Source organism: Capricornis sumatraensis, chromosome 1, assembly GCF_032405125.1.
Source record: "Capricornis sumatraensis isolate serow.1 chromosome 1, serow.2, whole genome shotgun sequence".
NCBI lineage: Eukaryota > Metazoa > Chordata > Mammalia > Artiodactyla > Bovidae > Capricornis > Capricornis sumatraensis.
In genome coordinates, this window is record NC_091069.1 from 162,895,735 (window position 1) to 162,917,087 (window position 21,353).

Below are 21,353 nucleotides of genomic sequence, written 5' to 3' on the forward strand. Positions count from 1 at the left end.
ATTCTGACACTGTTTTCACCGTTTCCCCATCCATTTCCCATGGAGTGATGGAACCGGATGCCATGATCATTTTCTGAATGTTCAGCTTTAAGCCAACTTTTTCACTCTCCTCTTTCACTTTCATCAAGAGGCTTTTTAGTTCCTCTTCACTTTCTGCCATAAGGGTGGTGTCTTCTGCATATCTGAGGTTATTGATATTCTCCCGGCAATCTGGATTCCAGCTTGTGTTTCTTCCAGTCCAGCATTTCTCATGATGTACTCTGCATATAAGTTAAATAAGCAGGGTGACAATATACAGCCTTGACGTACTCCTTTCCTATTTGGAACCAGTCTGTTGTTCCATGTCCAGTTTTAACTGTTGCTTCCTGGCCTGCCTACAGATTTCTCAAGAGGCAGGTCAGATGGTCTGGTATTCCCATCTCTTTCAGAATTTTCCACAGTTTATTGTGATCCACACAGTCAAAGGCTTTGGCATAGTCAATAAAGCAGACATAGATGTTTTTCCAGAACTCTCTTGCTTTTTCCATGATCCAGTGGATGTTGGCAATTTGATCTCTGATTCCTCTGCCTTTTCTAAAACCAGCTTGAACATCTGAAAGTTCACGGTTCATGTATTGCTGAAGCCTGGCTTGGAGAATTTTGAGCATTACTTCACTAGCATGTGAGATAAGTGCAATTGTGTGGTAGTTTGAGCATTCTTTGGCATTGCCTTTCTTTGGGACCGAAATGAAAACTGACCTTTTCCAGTCCTGTGGCCACTGCTGAGTTTTCCAAATCAGTGGCTATAGTTGAGTATTTTTGTATTTCAATCTACCTTGCTTTATCTCTAGAGGTATTTTCAAATGAATATGAATTAGTCTTTCATTTTGAGGGGAAAGGAAGAAGGAGGAAAATGGGAAATTATGGCTTATGAAGATTAATATGATTTAGAAAGCTAGGAATTAAAGTAAATGTTAAACCATATTTCATATGTGAAAATATTATATATAATTGTGAAAATTCACTACAAGATAAATTCCATAAGGGTGAAGATCTTGTCTTCATTGTTCAAACTGCATGTTGAATCATCTTACACATAGTAGACACTAAAATAATATATTTTGAAAGTGTAAATGTAATACACTTGCACTAAGGAGAACTGGGTTAATATAAAATAAATAATATTGAGATTGGTTGTGCAACCACAAACATAGAACTTTTGGACTCTTGTTTTCTAATTTATAAAATGAAGCCATCAGACTATGTATGCACTAAGATTCTTTCCAAATCCAATACTCCATGTTCTATATGTCACCTTTGTTAAGTATGCTGCTGCTGCTGCTAAGTTGCTTCAGTCGTATCCGACTCTGTGCGACCCCGTAGATGGCAGCCCACCAGGCTCCCCCGTCCCTGGGATTCTCCAGGCAAGAACACTGGAGTGGGGTGCCATTGCCTTCTCCGTTGTTAAGTATAGTGGCACATTTAAACATATGAAAGTAAATTCCTATGACAGTTTGGAAATTTTGTTTTCAAAATAGGTTATCGAACTCCATCATCAACAGCCCATGTAGATGTGAGCACATCAACTTCAAACGTCACCCCTCCAAGTGTTCAAAGTGAGTAGCAAGACTCCTCATGTTGCTCCAAAGAGACAATACAACAAGTTTTATTGCAGCTATAATATTATTGAGGTTTGGGGGAAAACTGTATTTTTCATTTTATGTTGATATTTTGGTTTTGAGTTACTCTGTGGCAAATTGTAATCCAGCAACTATATATTGATGTGACAATTACTATAATCTTAAAAATATGGATTGGTGACTTGTTATTGTTGTACCTGTCATTTGTCATGGGATTTTTAGAGTAATATTAAAGTAATTTTGAGAGTACTCCCAGTGATCTGACTTGGTCACAAGAAGAGAAAAAAAAAAAAAGAAAATATCTGCTTTCTTTGGGCATTAAACATAAACTTCAGACTTTAGCTTAAACAAGCCAGCTAGTGTTCTCTGTGTGAGGAAGCATATTTTCAATTTCAGACTTCCCCAAAGTCATACAGACTAAAAATTCAGCACATCAAAGTAAAATTAAATTACAACTTTATCAGAAAATAGAATTCTGAAATTTTTGTCTTTCAGCCAGTAATTCCGATGTGCCTACCCAAGGATTCAATTACTCCTGGACCTCCAGTGGGAAAGATGCCAAACACTGTAAGTGAAATGTGAGTCCCCTGGATTCCTCCGGGCCTCACTCATTTATCCAACACATATACTGAACAACTACTGTGTGCTTTGTTTATGATCATATTAGCAAATATTTACAAGGCATCGACCATGTTTAAAACATTGTTGTGGTTGCTGGGGATACCTATAAGCAAAACAGGTCTAAGTTCCACAATCGGGTGGACAAGAGACAGACAAATAATGAAAAGTGATATGGAGATAACTAAGCAGAGAAGGGGGACAGCGAGAACCAAGAGTGAGGGTCAGTGCCCTTCTAAATAGGGTGGTCTTGGAAGGCCTTCCTGAGGAAAGTGACATCTGAATAAAGTGGAGATGAAAAAGCAAACCATGAGTAGATCTGGGGGAAGAGAGAACTCGCTAGAATGTGCATATCACTAGAAAAAGGAAAAAAGGGGAGCTCAGCGTGAGGTACAGAAATAGTTTGTTACTTGCCATGTGACCAAGTAGCAGCAGGGTCTGTTGATGCTGCTTTAGCAGGTATTGCTGCTGCTACTGTTAAGTCACTTCAGTCGTATCCGACTCTGTGCGACCCCATGGACGGCAGCCCACCAGGCTCCCCCGTCCCTGGGATTCTCCAGGCAAGAACACTGGAGTGGGTTGCCATTTCCTTCTGCAATGCATGAAAGTGAAAAGTGAAAGTAAAGTCGCTCAGTCGTGCCCAACTCTTAGCGACCCCATGGACTGCAGCCTACCAGGCTCCTTCGTCCATGGGATTTTCCAGACAAGAGTACTGGAGTGGGGTGCCATTGCCTTCTCCGTAGCAAGTATTGACAGGGTCTAAAAAGGAAATACACTGCTTGTTAGTGGTCAAAACAAAGATGAGTATGGTCTTAAGTGGCAAAGGACGTGGCCGAAGCAAAGAGAAGTGAAGCCCCTGGGTACCACAGGTTCAGGACTCTGAATTTAGCTCCTGGGCCCTTTGCCACAGAGTAAATGTGTATGTGCCTTTTAAAAAGCATTTAAATTGTACACTGAAAACCTCCAAACATCTTTTATACCCACTGACTCAGTCATCTCACTGATGGGAACTTGTCCTTAGGAAATAAATCAAAGAGGGGAAAGGAACCTATATAATCTTTCTCTTTGGGCATTATTTATTTATCTTTTTTATGGACTTCAGGCTTCCCAGGTGGCTCAGTGGTAAAGAATCTGCCTGCTGATACAAGAGATGAAAGAGACACAGGTTTGACCCCCGTGTTGGGAAGATCCCCTGGAGTAGGAAATAGCAACCCACTCCAGTCTTCTTGCCTGGAAAATTCAATGGACAGAGGAGCCTGGCAGGCTACAGTCCATGGGATCACAATGCGTCGGACACAACTGAGTGACTGAGCTGGAGCTCGATGGAGCTCAGGTTCACAAATTTAGGTTACTCATAACCTTTTTTAGGTCATGATACTTTCATCATTAGTCTAGGCATGACCCTCTGTAACTGAATGTAATACATGTCTCTCAACAAATATGTTGATAATATAACAGGACGCCTGTGGACGTAATACCCAAATACAAGAATGAAAAGGAAGAGAGAGACCACACAGAAGAGAGGAGAAAGAGCACACAAAGAGATCACCAGGCAGCGTGACCTTGATGTATGTCAAGGGCGGTGTCCAGAGTACTGTGCAGACACCATTCAGCAAGTGGACCCAGGAATGCTGATTTTTTTAACAAGAAAAACACATTAAAATGCAGCCCCCACCATGTACATTACACAAAAATTAACCAAAAGTGAGGGGCAGTGCCCTTCACTCCATATAGCTTAAAATATTTATATCAAAAAGCTAAATATTAAAACATGTAATAAAATCAGGGTGAATTCCTTCCTGGCTTTGGGATACAGAAGGGCAGAGGAAAGAAGAGACACTAGACATAAAAATGACTGAAAAATTAAATTAAGAAAATTCTTTTCATTACGACTCTTTGAAGAAAGTTTTTAAAAAGGCAAGCTATAATCTGGGAGAAGATATTTGACACATGTTTGAAAAAGGATCAGGAATATATAGATGACAAAGGATCAAAACTTTAAATCAAGAATATACAAAGAATGTCTACAAATGTTTTTTAAAAGACAAAAAGCAGTAGGAAATGAGCAAATAGGCACATCACAGAAGACAATATCCATGGAGCCAGAAACCATTTAGAGATTCTAAGCCTCTTTAACCATCAGGACATGCCAGCGAAGACTAAAGTCAGAAAGTTATTTTATACATAACCAATTTGGAAAAACGAACAAGTCTGAAATTGCCAAGAGTTGTATAGGATGCAGATCAATACAACTTGTTATATGTTGCTGGTGAGAGTATTAATTGTTACCATCTCTTTCCACTACATAGGGATTATATTTTATAGCTAAAGAGTTGTATGCCAGAAAATCCAACACTTCTACTTCAAGTAGTAGTCACTCAGTCATGTTTCAACCCCACATACCGTAGCCCGCCAGGCTCCTGTGTCCACGGGATTCTCCAGGCAGGAATCCTAAAGTGGGTAGCCATTCCCTTCTCCAGGGAATCTTCCTGACCTAGGGGTCGAACCTGCGTCGCTGCACTGCAGGCAGATTCTTAACTGTCTGAGCCACCAGGGAAGCCCACTCCTATATAAATACCCCCCCAAAATAAATTATTACATGTGTCCAGGAGATTTGTATACAAATGTTGGGGAGGAGAACACTGCTTATAATAACAACAAAAAATAAAACTGTAAATAATCTATAGTTAGGAGTGTAGATAAGTAAGTTGTAATACAATCATAAAATACTGTGGAACAATGAAAAATGAGTGAATGTCAGTCATATATGGCAGCATGAATGAATTCTAATAGCACTATGTTGAATCAAAAAAGTAAATGCCAAGTGACAATATATGGAATAATAAATTCAAGTAAAATTTATTTTTTAAATTTAAAAAATTTTTTTTCCAATTTGTTTTGAAATATAGTTGATTCACAATGTTGTGTTAGCTCCAGGTGTACAGCAAAGTGATTCAGTTATACATATATATAAATATATATTTTTGAACTGTGGTGCTGCAGAAGACACTTGAGAGTCCCTTGGACTGCAAGGAGATCCAACCAGTCCATTCTAAAGGAGATCAGCCCTGGGATTTCTTTGGAAGGAGTGATGCTAAAGCTGAAACTCCCGTACTTTGGCCACCTCATGCAAAGAGTTGACTCATTGGAAAGACTCTGATGCTGGGAGGGATTGGGGGCAGGAGGAGAAGGGGAAGACAGAGGATGAGATGGCTGGATGGCATCACTGACTCGATGGACGTGAGTCTGAGTGAACTCCAGGAGTTGGTGATGGACAGGGAGGCCTGGCGTGCTGCGATTCATGGGGTCGCAAAGAGTCAGACACGACTGAGCGACTGAAATGAACTGAACTGAACTGAAATATATATTCTTTTTTTACATTCTCTCCCATTATAGGTTATTACAAAATATTGAGTATAGTTCCCTCTGCTATACAGTAGGTCCTTTGTTGATTATCTATTTTATATATAGTAATGTGTATTTTAATCACAGACTCCTAATTTATCCCTCCCCTGTCCTCCCCTTTGGTAACCATAAGCTTCTATGTCTGTGAGTCTATTTCTGGTTTGTAAATAAGTTCATTTGTATCATTCTTTTAATTCCACATGTAAGTAATATGATGTTTGTCTTTCTCTGCCTAGCTTACTTCACTTAGTGTGATACTATTTAGGATTAAAACAAGTATTAATATAACCAAATACTATATGATTTAGATTTAATATTTGATAAAAATTTAAAATATGTAGACAATATTCAGACAATGTTTGCTTTTGAATGGACATACAAAAGATAGGAGAGGGAGTAAAATTTATAATATTATTTATATAATTCCAAAATCTGTGTATGAGTTTGGGAATTATTAAGGACAAATATGTTCAATAATAAAAGAATGTGGAATAGGATGAGAAAATAACTCAATGAATATTATGAAGCCAAACAAAACAATAGCCAGTAGGTACTACAGTGAGAAGAAATGATCTGCTTAATTGAGGTTTTGAACTTTTCACTTACTTGCTTTATTTAAATTATTACAATAGCATCTGTGCCCACACTAAAATCCTTTTCACCCAGTGCATCACAACAGTATAAAGTACAGAGATCACCCAAGGTACTTTTTGCCCCAGAAACTAGAAAATTGAAAGGGTCTTACTTGAAAGTGCTTCCTAATTTACACAGGAATATTTTTCTTCTTTTTAATAGATTTCATAATGAAATAAACTATTGTAATCCTTCAGAGTTTCTGTCCTTCCCCACTTGAAAACTTCATTTATCCTCAGATATCTCTTTATCATTCTTATCATAAAAATAGCCTTAGAAATTGTGAAATCTAGGAAGGGACTCTAAAACTCAGCAGACAATTTTTTCCTGGCAGTAAAAACCCTCTTCTTACTTATGCAAGAAGATCTTGTTAACCGGTTGCCATTTTTCATCTATAAGCTTAAAGAAAAAATTCCCTGCAGTGAGTTGCTCTATTTATAATCATTCACAAAAACACATTAGGGTCCAACAAGTTAATATTGATTGCTCACTCCCAAACTGTTTTTGAAACATGTTTCTACTCGTTGGATTGGACTGTAATATGACATCCAATATTAGATGATGCATTTGGCAAGATTCATGGCAGGCATTGGTAATGGGAATTTTTTCTTTCAATATGTTTATTTCAATTGATTTATGAAATGCTCAGAGGCAGAAAAAGAATGATAATGGATCGATTTCTAGTGAAATAAACCCACTAGCAGTGTTTCTAGGGCCCTTGTTCTTTGTGAACACATTCTATGAGATATTTGCTTACACATACACTTTGTATAGTTCATATATATTAAATGTCACTAGAAGATTCTGAGCACATTGCATTTACACTAAACTCATACATGTTTTAATATATTCTTTTGTTGTTATTTTGTTATTTATTAACTGGAAGAGGTCTAGACTGGAGTTGAAGAGTATTAGAATCTTAATCCCAGTTCCTGCAGTCTAGAAGAAGAATGCATATTTTAATGTAACCATCTGTGAAATGGGGATACCAAAACTGACCTTCTAAATACCCAAAGTGTATGACCTTAATAATGTCCTAGGACACATTTTCATCCTGACACTCAGGTGATCAGGCCATGGAGCAGAAAATTGAAGCTTAATTACTTTTTTTTTTCCCTGCATTTTCCAGTCATCCCTCTGGCCCAGTGGAGCCTGAAGCCACTCTGAAATCAGTCAGTCTGTCTCAGACAAGCAGAAAAATGATATGAGTCTCCATGGGTCCTTAAACCCTCCAATTTACCCATTACCAAAATCATCAAGTTTATTTATGCACGTGTGCGCACACACACACGCACACACAAGCCTCAGGATACCTCTTATTGATCTCACATGAGGTCTTCATTCTATTCTGTGACCTTGCATCCCTTATTCTTCAAATTTTACATACTCTTCTTAACTCTTTTTTATTTTAAATTTATTTGTAAATAGAAAGATAATTGTTTTACAGAATTGTGTTAGTTCTGCCAAACATCAATATTAATCAGCCATAGCTCTTCTTAACTCTTACAAGTGTACTGCTTATCCTGCCTCTGGTCCTGGCTATTTCTCCTCATACTCCTGGAAATAATTTTATGAGAACCCCTCTAACTTTTTATAGGCAGAGGGCGATAAACAAGCTGGAACTAAGGAGCTGAGCATCAATGGAAGGGACCCAGCAATGCCAGGACCTACAACAATGCTGGGTCCTATCACAGGCTGCACCAGGATCTCTTCAGCCCCTCTGTTCCATGTTGGTCAGGATGCTGACTCCTGGAGTAATAAACTCACCATTCTTACCCTCAAATTCTAAAATCTTACATGCCTCAGGTCACATCTCTTTCCATTTTCTCTTCTCTAAAACACTGTTCTGCTCCCGTTCTGTCACCTAATTCCTCATTAGGTCAGCCTCAAATTATAGATTTATTCCTCTGATTTAAAATTCTCTCCTTTGTTAAAATACCATGGCGATTCCATGGATTTCTACACTGTTAGTACACAAGCTCCACACTTCCCAAGCTTGTGAGTATCATGTTTGTTTTGTGGTCAGGAAGAGCGTAAGTGTCCCATTTATAGATTAAGTGATCGTGGCAAAAGTGGACAGTAATTAGCTGGTGCCAGTTGCATCTGATGGAAGGGGTGATGCTGATCCAGTACCTTGAAGAAAAAGATAGGGCAGAAGACCAAGATCAATGAGGTCTCTATGTCACAGCCTTGCATCTGTGGCTATTGCTTGCCACCCTATGCCTTTGCTCTAAGGACAAAAGTAAGGACAGAACTCAGAATGTCTTAAGGAAGATTGGTTACCCAATAGAAAGTCTGTACATATAAAAATTATGCCAGAATTTTAGAGAAGTTCACGTTGCCTCAAGAACCCCAGAAGAGTAACAGAAATTATCTGTGATGTTGTCAAAAGAGGGTCTGCCAAACCAGATAATCTTGGGCCTTGATATGACACTAAATAGATCTTCCCGCAAAGGGAGAGATGCCTAACATGTCATAATATTATTGAGAACTGTAAGCTGGTTACAAATGAATGTCAAAAAATGTTATTGCAACTCAAAGAAAAAGGCAATACTATCAAAGTTGATCTTGTTTTTCCTATAGAAGAGAAGTACCCTTTTATGGTAGAATGGTATGCTAAGTAACGTAGTCTCCTTGTCAAATAATGTTTATTTTATCAAAAGCTAAATTTAAAAGAATTGTGGAAGAAACTGATGCTATGCCAAAGGAAGGATATAAGAATTTATTTGAGAAACTCTAACAACACAGTATCCCTATGTTCATATTTTTGGTTGATAATGGTGATGTCCGAGAGGACGTTATCCATCAAGCTCATGTTTATCATCCAAATGTCAAAGTAGCATTCATTCTTAGATTTAGGTGAAAATGTTCTCAAAGGACTTAAAGGAGAATTAACTTATATATTTAACAAACAAGATGATACCTTGAGAACACAGAATATTTCAATCAGTTAGAAAACAACAGTAGAGAGACAGCCGAGGAGACTTAAGAATGGCAATGGAGTGGAGCCAGTGTTTCACACATCCTAAAAACTGGATGTCTAAATGATCATTCGTTGAGCTTTTGGAAAAAGTATTCTTTAGTGAAAGATAAATCACTGGGGATGGCCAGCTCTGTCTTACTGAGGATTCTGTAAACATGCCTTCTGCAGGAAGACCTCTCTCCTGTGGAAGCAGCTGATACAAGAGCTTCTATCTCTTCATCTTGCTCAACGACTCAACTATGATATATTCTTGCTCCTGAAGTTTTTCCTTTACATCACTTGTATATTTTCAGACATGTTAAATCTATCAACTGGAAACTCCTCTTTTTCACCTCTTTCAACAGCTTCCACTTTTTTTTTAAACAGATTTTGAAAAATCTCAAAGACAAAATCAGAAAAATAACTCCCTAGGTTTCCAAAGTGTAGTTTTTATAGCTCAATTTTTTATTTATTATTTTTAATTAAAAGATAATTGCTTTGCAGTGTTACATTCGTTTCTACCAAACTTCAACATGAATCAGCCATAGGTTTACCCATGCCCTTTCCCACTTAAACATACTGTAGTTCAATCTTATTGCACATTTTCTGAGATCATTTTACACTTGCAAAGTTTTCAGAAGGCCAAAAGGAAGTTTTATAAAATGGTCAAATAATTTACATCATTTTAAATATTGCCATTTTTGCAAATTGAATGTATCATGTGATGATATTAACATCTCCTGAAATTGTATTATGCTTGGTTCTTTTGTTTGGAGAAAATCAATATTGAATTTACAGAGAGGACTAGCACTTTGTATTTGATTTAAAAAACTATTGTTGTCCAGATATCACTGATCATTACAAGTGTTCTATATTGACTTACTGACAATAAACATAAAATAGAAAATCTTCTCTTAAATACCCATTTCTCTCAAAGTAATAGAACTTGTTAAACCATTTGTATCTTAGCATAATTGAATTTATCATATCCTTTCTTGATAGCAGATTTTGAAGAGAAAAGAAATAGAGGCATTGGGACTTCCTTGCTGGTCCAATGGTTAAAACTCTGCACTTCCAATGCAGGGGTGTGGGTTCATTCCCTTATCAGGGAACTAAGATCCCACATACCATGCAGCAAAAAGTTAAAGAAAGGAAGAAATAGAGGCATCAAGCCCTAAAAGGAGGAAGTAAAGGAGATTCCATATTGAACAACAACAAACAAAAAATAAATTCTAAGGTTATTCAGAACAAACTGCCTTCTTCATAATTTTACCTAAACCCAGGCTTGGTTCCAGTTTCTTTTTAGTTGATTTTTGCTCATTGTCAACAAACTCCTAGCTTAATGTCTTAAACATTAAAACTCAGTATTTAAAAGTACCCAGTCCATTGTCATCTATAGATCTTAGCATTTTGTCTAGAACAAAAAGTAGTCAAGATCACATGCACAGGGTCATAGAACTGTATTGAAGACAAGAGCAGCTCCCTGACCTAAACAACTTCAAAATAGCTATATACAAAATAGCCTAACCTTGGGGGAAATCCCAAGCGGAGTAGCTATGACAGACGGTCCTGGGAGCAGTCCCCAGAAGGCACTGACTTACAGCCCTACTGAAAGGCCTGGTAACGTGCTTTTGTCTGCACCAGCAACTGCCATTGGCAACTAGCGAGAAATCAAGAAAGGGTCAGGCCAAGGGGGTTTTTAATGTTTGTTTTCTTTTGTTTTGGCTTTGTCTACTTGTTTTGGTCTTGACATGTAAGAAAGCATTCAACTGGGAAAATCACGTATGCCAATGTTTTAAATAAATGAGTATAATATCTGTTTACCGATTATAACCATACACTACTGTAGCTGTTTTACTTTATATCACATTATAGGCGTGTTATCAAATACAGACATGCAGAGACTGCCAAGAAGTGGAACTCTTCTGCCAAAGATGGAGAACTAAATAAAATGAATTGATAGGTCTATTTCAGAGGCCATATGTGTTTCTGGAATTGCTACCATCCACTTAAAGGGGAAGGTTTGCCTCTGAGTGGATCAAAAGGATTCACCCAGCAGCTAGCAAGGCCTGTAACCCACTGCTGCTGCTAAGTTACTTCAATCATGTCTGACTCTGTGCAACCCCATAGATGGCAGCCCACCAGGCTCCTCCATCCCTGGGATTCTCCAGGCAAGAACACAGGAGTGGGTTGCCATTTCCTTCTCCAATGCATGAAAGTGAAAAGTGAAAGTGATGTTGCTCAGTCATGTCCGACCCTCAGCGACCCCATGGACTGGGGCCTTCCAGGCTCCTCCGTCCATGGGATTTTCCAGGCAAGAGTACTGGAGTGGGGTGCCATTGCCTTCTCCACTGTAACCCAGGAGTCTGATAATTCAGGAGTCTGATATGGTTCAGTTTTCATCCTCAAACAAGAATGTCATCTTACCCACAAGTACAAATTACTTTGTTCACTCTTGCAAGTTTCACCAAGGGCTTCAAAGTCCTGTTGGCATCTTCTCTTGACTGAGGCCGCCATAACACACCTAGGCTTTCCCTCTCTCCCATTCTTTTAGTTTATCTATGGAACAGACATAGCACACATTCTGTGGCTGGAGAAACTGCTCCTAGTGTTTTCCTTCCCTTTCTTTTTCCTGCCTTAAATGGCTATAATCATAAAACTTCCCTATGGTACAGATGAACCTATTTGCAAGGCAGGAATAGATACCAGACATAAGGAATGGATGTGTGGACACGGGGGTTGGGGGGTGGGGTGAACTGGGAGATTGAGATTAGTGTATGTTCACTGCCATGTGTGAATCAGATAGCTAGTGGGAACCTGCTATACAGAGCAGAGAGCTCAGCTTGCTGCTCTGTGATGACCTAGATAGTTGGGTTGAGGAATGGAGTGGGAGGGAGGTCCAAGAGGGAGGAAATATATGTATACATATAGCTGATTCACTTCATTGTACAGCAGAAAATAAAACAACATTGTAGAGCAACTATATTCCAATTTTAAAACAAAAAACAAAACCTTCCCCATCAGACACATCTTCAGCTCTTACTTTATTTTGGGACATTCTGAGGTGTGCTGCAGAGTACTTTGATGATATCACTTGAAATGTTCATTAATATCCCATTTTTCATAATAAGTAGACTCAATTGAAGGTCAAGAAGAGACAATAAATTTTCCAATATCTTCTTTCTTTCGCAGCTCCATGGATGCCCAGTGAAATAAACAGTTCGCCCTCCTCAGGCACAGGTTCAACACTTCCTGGTGAGCACTTAGAGGAGACTTAGGGTCCGGGAAGGTATTAGTCTGCTCTATGCGGGAAGAGGTGGAAAAGAACTGATACAAAGCCAATCTCAGGTATTTAAAAGTGCGTCTTGATGAAAATGACAGTGAAGATGAAAATGACAATGAATGAAGGCAAACTTCTTCTCAGTCACTCAGAAAAGTTGGTCAGAGATAAAGTCATGGATTTGCCTCTATTTTATTTCAAGATGCATTTTGGGACCAAAGAAATCCATTAAAATGCATTTTAAGCTTTAATTTTCCATTGTAAAATGGAATGATTTGTCGACATGGATTTGTCTACTCAAATGTTGCACAGGAATTTTTAATAACCTTATCAGACACATTAGAATGGGAAGACCTCTAATAACCTGGGGCTCTAGAGATAAACCTCTTCTCCCCATGACCCCAGCTTCAGACCTTTTCCCATAATCATTTCCTCCTGGAGATTCTTTCGCAGATATTATTTTACTGTATGTGCTGTACTGTTTCTCTTTTTTTCTTCAAATCCATAGGAAGCTTTACTGCTTTGGTAACTATTATCCTAGGATACTAACCTTGCATAAATTGGTCCTTAACAAACTTCACATATAATATTAGTATTTTAGGAGCATTTGAGCCATTCAGATGAGCTCTTTCTAATAGCAAATGAAGTCCAATCAGCATTTTATACCTTTTAATCAGATGGAAATGGTCCTTAGGATTAGTTCAGATATTCCCTCTGTATCCCTAGGTGACATTTTCACCAGCGCAACCAGAGCATCTTCAGAAGTTCCCACAACTGCCAATGTATCTACTAAAAATAATCACAGTCATATCACTGGTGAGTCATTTACCATTTTTTTTAATTTTATGTTTTATTTGCTCTACAAATATTTATTGCATGCCTATCATTTGTCAGGCACTAAGACAGCTGTTGAGTATTGAAAACACTGGCTTCCTGAAGAGTATAATCTATTATAGATGATACATAGTAAATAAATAATCATGCGGTTAAATCTATTTGTGACAAATCCTATGATATAGTGCAAGATGTTGTCAGAGTCTAACAGAAAGATCTGATTGTAATTGGGGAACTAAAAAGGATTCTCTGGGGATACATTTAAAATAAAATCTGGAATGAGTAGGAATTAGCCAAGTGAAAAGTACTGAGAAATATTTCAACTTTATGAAAGTATAGTCTGATGGTTGGAACAAAAATTATTCCTATAATTCAACTAATAAAAGTTTGTCAATGCTAAATATAACCCTTGCTTTTTATCATAAGAAGTCAAGGTTTTCAATAAAGTTACAACCCTCCCAATGCAGATCTTGATTGTAAATTCAAGGCATAATCAACTCTTTAACTTCAGAAGATATTCACTTAACTGGTGAACTCTACCTGGGGATTCAATTTATTTCATATTGAAGTTCATATAGCCCTCAGTCACTGGTGCATCATCCATCCTGCATACAGCATGGCAGTGGAGCTGCAAACTGACATCCTACCAACATCTTTAACTATTGGTGCCCTAAAGAACTACCTGTGACTTCCCTGGTGGCTCAGTGGAAGAATCCACCTGCCAATGCAGGAGACACGGGTTCCATTCCTAGTCCGATATCTCACATGCCACAGAGCAACACAGCCTGTGAACCACAATTAGTTGAGCTTGTGCTCTAGAGCTGGGGAATCACAACTCCTGATTCCCCATAGTGGAATCACCCACGTGCTGCAAGTACTGCAGCCTGCAAGCCCTTGAGTCTGCTCTGCAGCAAGAGAAGCCACTGCAATGAGAAGCCTGCACACTGCAATGAAGAGGAGCCCACGCTCTTTGCAACTAGAGAAAAAAGCCTGTGCAGCAACAAAGACCCAGTGCAGCCACAATAAATAAATAAAATTATTTAAAAAGGAAAGGAACTACATACTTGAGGAATTGGGGCAAACTGGAGCTCTGCTTTTCCACCAGGACATTGCTGCAGCCAATGGCCTCATTTTCTATATTTGGTTGGGAGAAAATTAGTAAGCATTGACAGAAGATCTATCTAAAACCTGTTGTTCTTTCATTTCTCAAAAACTCTGGAGGTAAAATGTTATAGTCCACTATATTGCCAGTGTAGAGTAAGTCAGTCTTGACTTCACTGAAAGAGAACTGTGTGTAGTCCTAAATTGATTTCCTGTGTAATTGTTTCTTTTGTGATCATGATACTCTAGCACTACTGTGAACTCTAGCCCCTGTGCATCAGTGAGCCACAGGGTTACTTAGTATAGGACTGTGTGAGCTTCCAGGGTACCGTCAGCGTCCCCCTGACAAAACTAAAGTAGCGCGAGCACCAGGAAGACCTCCAATCCCTGGATATCTGTTGTAAGAGGAAAAATCTTCAGCCCTGGTGATCAGTGTTATGACAGAATCATATGGCTGCTGTCCAAACTATGTAAAATATAAAAAAGATTGGGTAACAAATATTTTAAATCTAGATTTTTGGGCTCGTGTGTGTTTTATTTTTTTGAGACTTCACTTAATGAAAAGCAGTGTAATAAATCTGAAGCAATCAAATAAATTTAAAAAGTCTACACACGGTTTATAATCTAGTTAAAATAATGAAAATATTCTTTTATTGATAGTAAAAATAAAGCAAAAATGCGCTTTTGCCCAAAAGATTTCTGTAATCTGAAGAGCTAAAGATCTATCTATAATGTATAAGGAATTTCACTGTAGTGTTATTAGAAATAAGAAAAGCCTAGAAGCAATGTAACCATCCAACATTAAGGCCAATTAAATAAAGCACAGTAGATCCACACGCTGGGGAACCATCCAGTCATTTAATCAAATGAGGTAAACTTCTATGCACGTCTGTGAAAAATATTCCAAGATTTTTTTAAGAGAAAGAAGCCAAGAAGAGAGCAGTATGTACAGGGTGCCCCCATTTGTAATATGAAAGGATGTATATTCACGGCACCTATATTTGCTTTTTTGCATTAAAAATTTCTGATGGGAATTAACTATGAAATAGTTAACATAATTGACTATTAAAAGTTATAACCTCTAGCTGGCATTTGAAGAAGTAAGGATACTTCCTTTTCATTGTAGTTTATATTTCTGTACCGTTTGAATTTTTAACATGAGCATAAAACACTTTTTAAAAGGAAAAAACTAAGTAACTATACAATTATAAACATTCCCTTTTATTTTCTGCCAGGCAGAACCAGACAATCTTATTTCCTAAGAGGGTTCATTTACTTAATTTTTCCTTCATGTTACAGAAAAAGTGAGACAGTCCAAAATATTGTATTTATATTGCCTCTGGCCTTCTCAGCTTTGTACTTGCAGACCTTTAGAATGTTATAATGCCTTTTACTTTTTCTTCCTCCTCCTAACACACTAGTATTTCATAAAGCATTTTAATGACTCCTTAAAGAAAAAGAATTTAAAGATAAACCAGTATTTCACACATCAAACTTTTACTTTACTGGAATGAATTTGGAAAACAAATTTACAGATTATCAGTTTTATGTGTTCATTTGTTTTTAATTTTTTATTTTATATCAGAGTGTAGCCAATTAACAATGGGATAGTTTCAGGTGAACGGCAATGGGATTCAGCCATACATTCCGCCATACCACACGGGTGTCCACTCTCCCCCAAACTCCTCTCCTCTTACAAGTCACATTTTATTGGCCACCCTGTGCCAGGAATTGTCCAGGCCCTTGAGAAAGAGAAAGAAAAGATTAGGTCTGGAACATTCTAACAAGAAAGGTATTCATGTAAAAAAAAAAGAAATGCAATTGTATAAATGCAAAAACGATATGAGAACCAGCCATAGAAATGATCCCAGAGCATGACTGTGAACACCCCACAGCTCTTGGAAATGCATGTTGCAGGTAAGCAAACTAACCCAATTCATCCTGCTTCCCATTTGCCAAATTTGGCATCAAAGTTCATCTCTCTTTATGCCCTTTTCAGGTAAGCCCAAAGATGGAATGTCCTGGCCGGTGGTTGTGGCAGCTTTGCTCTTCTCCTGTCTCGTATTGTTTGGTCTTGGAGTGAGAAAATGGTATCAGTACCAAAAAGAAATGTGAGTACAGTACTGAGACATGCAGGAGCAGTTACTTTTTTCAGCAGAAAATATTCACTCAACGCTTTAAATATCATTCCTAGATAGTAGTGTTTCTCTCCTATGTAACTGAGGAAATGAGGCTTAGAGAAGCTCAGAGAGGCTGCCCAGCTTCCCCAGTACCACACAGTTGGAATGAGACGCACAGCTTCTGACTTGGTGCGCTCTACCCGTTCAGGCTGGAGCACTCACTGGATGGAATATCAGTAGGCATGAAATGAGAATGGAGGCTCACATCACCTCAAAACTGAAACTGATTTTTTCTTTTTAACCTTCATTATTCTTTTCATTTTCATGCATCTCTGAACTGCCTGGGCCCAGGTGAGCCTAGATACTGAAGTGTGAAATTGAGTAAGAAAGGTAATTTTAAGAAATTTCCAGCTGCTTTTCAGCAAAATGGGCTTTTACTGCCCTTATCCTTTCTCCCCACGGGGAAAAGAAAGCAGTCTTTTTGTCTTATTGAAATGGTTTCCAGAACTTTCCTCCCTCCACTGAGAAGTCTGAAATGGCGGGGAAGGTTAAGGCTCACTTTTCTGACTTGGCTGTTTTTGATCGGCCTGGTTCAGGGCATGCTTAGAGGAGATCTTCAGAATACACAAAGTTGATCCTCCACATCTTACTACTGCTGTCTCAGATGATATTGACTGTGTGGCCTGCCTTTTACTTAGTGTATCCTTGAAGACTCTATAGCCACGTGTAGGGGATGTTTTGTGGTGAATAAAACACCAAACCACGAGTCAGAAATTCTGGACTTTTGTCCAAGTACTACAGCTTGGCCACCATGTGACCTTAAGAAATTCCTAATTCCCCAGAAAAAAACAGAATTTCAGATTTCTTAGAATGCTATCCACCTTAACCAGGTAATAGGTGTTGAAGATTTTTATATTAAAATGAGAAAACAGGAATCTGAAAATCTGAATTGATTTTGTTGTTGTTGTTCTATATTCAAATGACTGTGTTATATAGAGATGAAAAATAACCCCCCTCTGTTTTTCTCAGTATCTCTCCTTCTCTCTCCCTCTAAGGAGAAATTAAGGTACTGTGTATTGATAGACAAGGGGTAGAGATTTTTGAGTCTGCCCACAAATATGCCTCTATTTCCTGATAGCAAGAGAGCTGGAGCATTTGTACAGCTAAATCCCACACTCACCTTATGCCTATGCACTTCAGACAAAGAGGTGAACTGTGCAAACGTAGACCAGTACTTTCTTTATACAGAGATGACTCTAAGAGTGTTCACTGATACAAACAGAAAGGATGAAGGTGCCATCCATCAACTCAGGGACTCAGGCAAGTTCACGTCCCACCCCCAACCGTCCCCCTGTTTCACACACAATGAGTGTGTGGCGAGGGGCTGGGGGTCAGGTTAGCAAAGCGACTCTTAGAAAAACTGCCATCTTTGGTCCCAGAATTTGAAAATCTTTTCTCTGGAGGAATGCTTTAACCCACGTAAGAGAAACACTTCCCCTATTAGGAGGCAGTTGCCATGGAGAGTGTAAGTTCTGTTTAAAAGGCTTGGCTTGCTGGTCTGCTCCTCTTAAGCAAGTTGCATAAAACCTCTGAGCCTCAGTTTTATCTGTGGAATGGTGGCAATAATACTCAATTCCTAAATGCAAATTATATAACTCTATGATAAAAATGGTTTGCAAATTATAAAATATCACAAAAATATTAATTAATGATACTAACAGGATTAGCAAGCAGGTTATGCCAGGGAAAAAAACTGAGAGAGCCAGGGAAGCATGCCTCTTTCACTTTCTCTTTTTCCTTCTAAAAATATATTATGCATACATACATCACCCCTGACATTCTTAGCCTTGAATGAGCAATGTTTTGTTCCTAGCATGGAAAGACCTCCGCCTTTCAAGCCACCTCCACCTCCCATCAAGTACACTTGCATTCAGGAGTCCATTGGAAGTGATCTGCCTTGTCATGAGCTGGAGACACTCTAGTCCTCTGAGGCTTTGACACACAACAAAATTCTGCTAGAATCCTGTCGAAAAAGAAGATATCATGCTTTATTAATATAATCGCCCTCTAGCCAAGCCTCTTCTGCAGCTGAAATGGATATCAGAAGTGTTTGACCTGTTTTCCCAAAAGCTCACCCTCTTTCATCTGCAAATGCCAGAAATTTAAATAAGACTGAGAAGCAATGTGAAGCGGTCACCTGGTGCAGTCTATAAGGATTTTCTTGTAAAATTAGGCTGCTGCATTAAAAAAAAAAAAAAAAAGTGCTTGTAGTGTTTTATTTTTCACTTTTAATTCCCTGAGGTGATGACAAGGGTTTTAAACTTATGTCCATACCAGATCTGCTCTTTGGGGCATCTTGCCAACATTCTAAACTATTAGCCAAAATTATGTACATCTCTGAAGGAGGGCTTCCCAGGTGACTCAGAGATAAAGAATCCACCTGCCAATGCAGGAGACACAGGAGACATGGGTTCAGTCCTTGGGGCAGAAAGTACCCTGGAGAAGAGAATGGTAACCAACTCCAGTATTCTTGCCTGGAAAATCCAGATAAGGCACAGAGGAGCCTGGCAGGTCACATGGGGTCAGTCAGACACTACTGAGCAACTAAGCACCTGGGGTGTATTGCATTCCCCAGGAAAATTATACAATGAAAATGTGAAAGTTTCAATGAGAGTTCCATATAATGGGAAAATACAATTCATCTTTGTACCGAAATCCAGTTGTTTATTTTCACTGGAGGAAAACAGAATACCTTGCATAAGCACCCCAGTTCCAATCTTCCTTCACTGTTCCTCCCATCATGCTCAGCCCAGGCTCTTGCCTATAGGATGAGGAAAGAGCATAGGGATAACCAGCCAACAACCAGATATCTGGTAGCTGAGACAGTCGGGGTATAAAATTCAAGGAGCTATTCACACTCAGAGTCATAGACTTGCACTATCTTGTGAGTGAGTACCAGTCGCAGGCCTGGTATAACCAAGAAGACTAGAGTATGCCTTCTAAGGTTAGGTCATAAAATACTTTGTAGCTTCTGCCTTGATCTCTCCTTGATCACTTGCTCTGGAAGAAGCCAGTTGCCATGCTCTGAGGACACTCAAGTAGCTCTACCAAGAGGTCTACCTATCAGGGAACGTAGACCTGCAGCAAATAGCAGGCAGCCAGACTTGATTGAACGAGGTCATTAAGCCCATCCTCCAGCCCCCACTCAAGTCTTTAGGTAACTGCAACCTCACTTGATGTTTTGGCGGGGACCTCATGAGAGTCAGAGCTACCCAATTAAACCTCATCTGAATTTCTGACCTGCAGACACTATGAGATAATAAATACTTATTGTTTAATAAGTTTGGGTTCCCAGGTAGCTCAGTGGTAAAGAATCTGCCTGCCAAGCAGGAGACCCAGGTTCAATCCCTAGGTTGGGATGATCCTCTGCAGGAGGAAATGGCAACTCACTCCAGTATTCTTGCCTGGGAAATCCCATGGACAGAGTAGCCTAGCGGGCTACAGTCTATGGGCTTGCAAAAGAGTCAGATACAACTTATCAACTAAACTACAACATAATGTATTACAGAATAATAGATAACTAATACAGTCCAATAAATGGAGAAATAAACTATGTTTGCCTGGCTTAATTACCCTCAATTTCTCATTAGTTCTCAAGAAAGAAGACTAACTTCATATATACATATATGACTATTGCTTCATGAGTAGTTATTTTTAATACAACCTAATCACCATTGATTTGTATAAAAGTCATTATGGTTTTATTTTTACTATTCCATTAGGAGACATGAATACAAGTAGTAGAAGTATTGGGGTAAAAAGTGGCAGAGTTGGATGTTTAGATCGTTTTGGTAAAGGGATAGACAGTTGTACAGCATGACATAAGTCATGTAATTTTCAGTCTATCATATAACAATTGTCTTATGCTGTGTTTGTCTTAGCCATCTCTTTGAAATATTCTCTTCTGGTTTTATTATAAATAAGTTCTGGTCAACATTTGTAAATTCATCTCCAACTTGAATAGAGTGAACAGTTGCTTATTCATGGAGGGATACTCATTCTGTGATTTAGAGGAATTTTTCTGCAAAACAGAAGGACTCTGGATGCTTTTCAGGCGTGTTATGATCTTGACCTCCCTCATTTGACTAAAGTGACACTTTCACCTGCACCTTAAAATTTTTAAGTTCAAAGAGCCTGTCTCAAACCAGCAATTCCTCTCTATGAGGGGATTTAGTTCTGTCTCACTGGAGAAGTATCAACATTGTACCCTAATCCTTAAGATTTCTGAATGCCTTCATTATTGATTTAATTTTCACTAAGAAGAAGCCATACATAAGCCTTTTAATCACTCATTCCCAAAGCATGGTGTGTTAGATAACATTGTTGTTCAGAAATATTCATTTCTTTGCTCACCTGCATCATGAGCACATCTTGACCTTGGGCTTGGCCATATGACTTGCTTTGGACAATGGAATATCATGGACCGACTAACCCAAGACTTGTTGGACTCACTCTTGTTCTCTGCCAGAATCATAAAAGGAACATTTTTCAGGGTAGGCTGTTAGCTCCAAGAAGATAAGAGATTCACAGATTAGAGCATAAACACTCAAACCAAGCCCAGTTGAGATCAACCAATCTCCAACCTAACTCAAATGTGCATTATTAAAGAGTGTGATGGTTACACATCATTATTATAGCAAAAGTTAATCTATACACATAAGTCCAGAAGTAGGCATATTTTAAGTCTTACTCAAGTGCTGGAGTGAGAGATATAGAGAAAC

General features: G+C 38.6%; 1 protein-coding gene, 1 non-coding gene and 1 pseudogene across 3 annotated transcripts in view; all 3 read left to right on the plus strand.

Moving 5' to 3' along the window:
• Positions 1-18,554, plus strand: part of CD96 (CD96 molecule) — a 106,475-nt gene extending 87,921 nt beyond the window's left edge. The window contains exons 9-16 of one of the 2 annotated variants that reach the window (XM_068975335.1): positions 1,518-1,595; positions 2,115-2,186; positions 2,694-2,696; positions 12,430-12,492; positions 13,244-13,321; positions 14,085-14,102; positions 16,452-16,563; positions 18,446-18,554. In XM_068975335.1, the coding sequence (XP_068831436.1) occupies positions 1,518-1,595; positions 2,115-2,186; positions 2,694-2,696; positions 12,430-12,492; positions 13,244-13,321; positions 14,085-14,102; positions 16,452-16,563; positions 18,446-18,554 (533 nt within the window). Of the gene's footprint in view, positions 1-1,517; positions 1,596-2,114; positions 2,187-2,693; positions 2,697-12,429; positions 12,493-13,243; positions 13,334-14,084; positions 14,103-16,451; positions 16,564-18,445 lie in introns of both variants that reach the window. The other variant, XM_068975326.1, reaches the window with a different exon arrangement.
• Positions 8,561-9,411, plus strand: LOC138082097 (cytosolic 5'-nucleotidase 3A pseudogene; annotated as a pseudogene).
• Positions 18,555-19,921: 1,367 nt separating the features above from the next.
• Positions 19,922-19,992, plus strand: TRNAG-GCC (transfer RNA glycine (anticodon GCC)). The gene has a single exon. It is a non-coding gene; the product is annotated as a tRNA-Gly (tRNA).
• Positions 19,993-21,353: the final 1,361 nt, after the last annotated feature.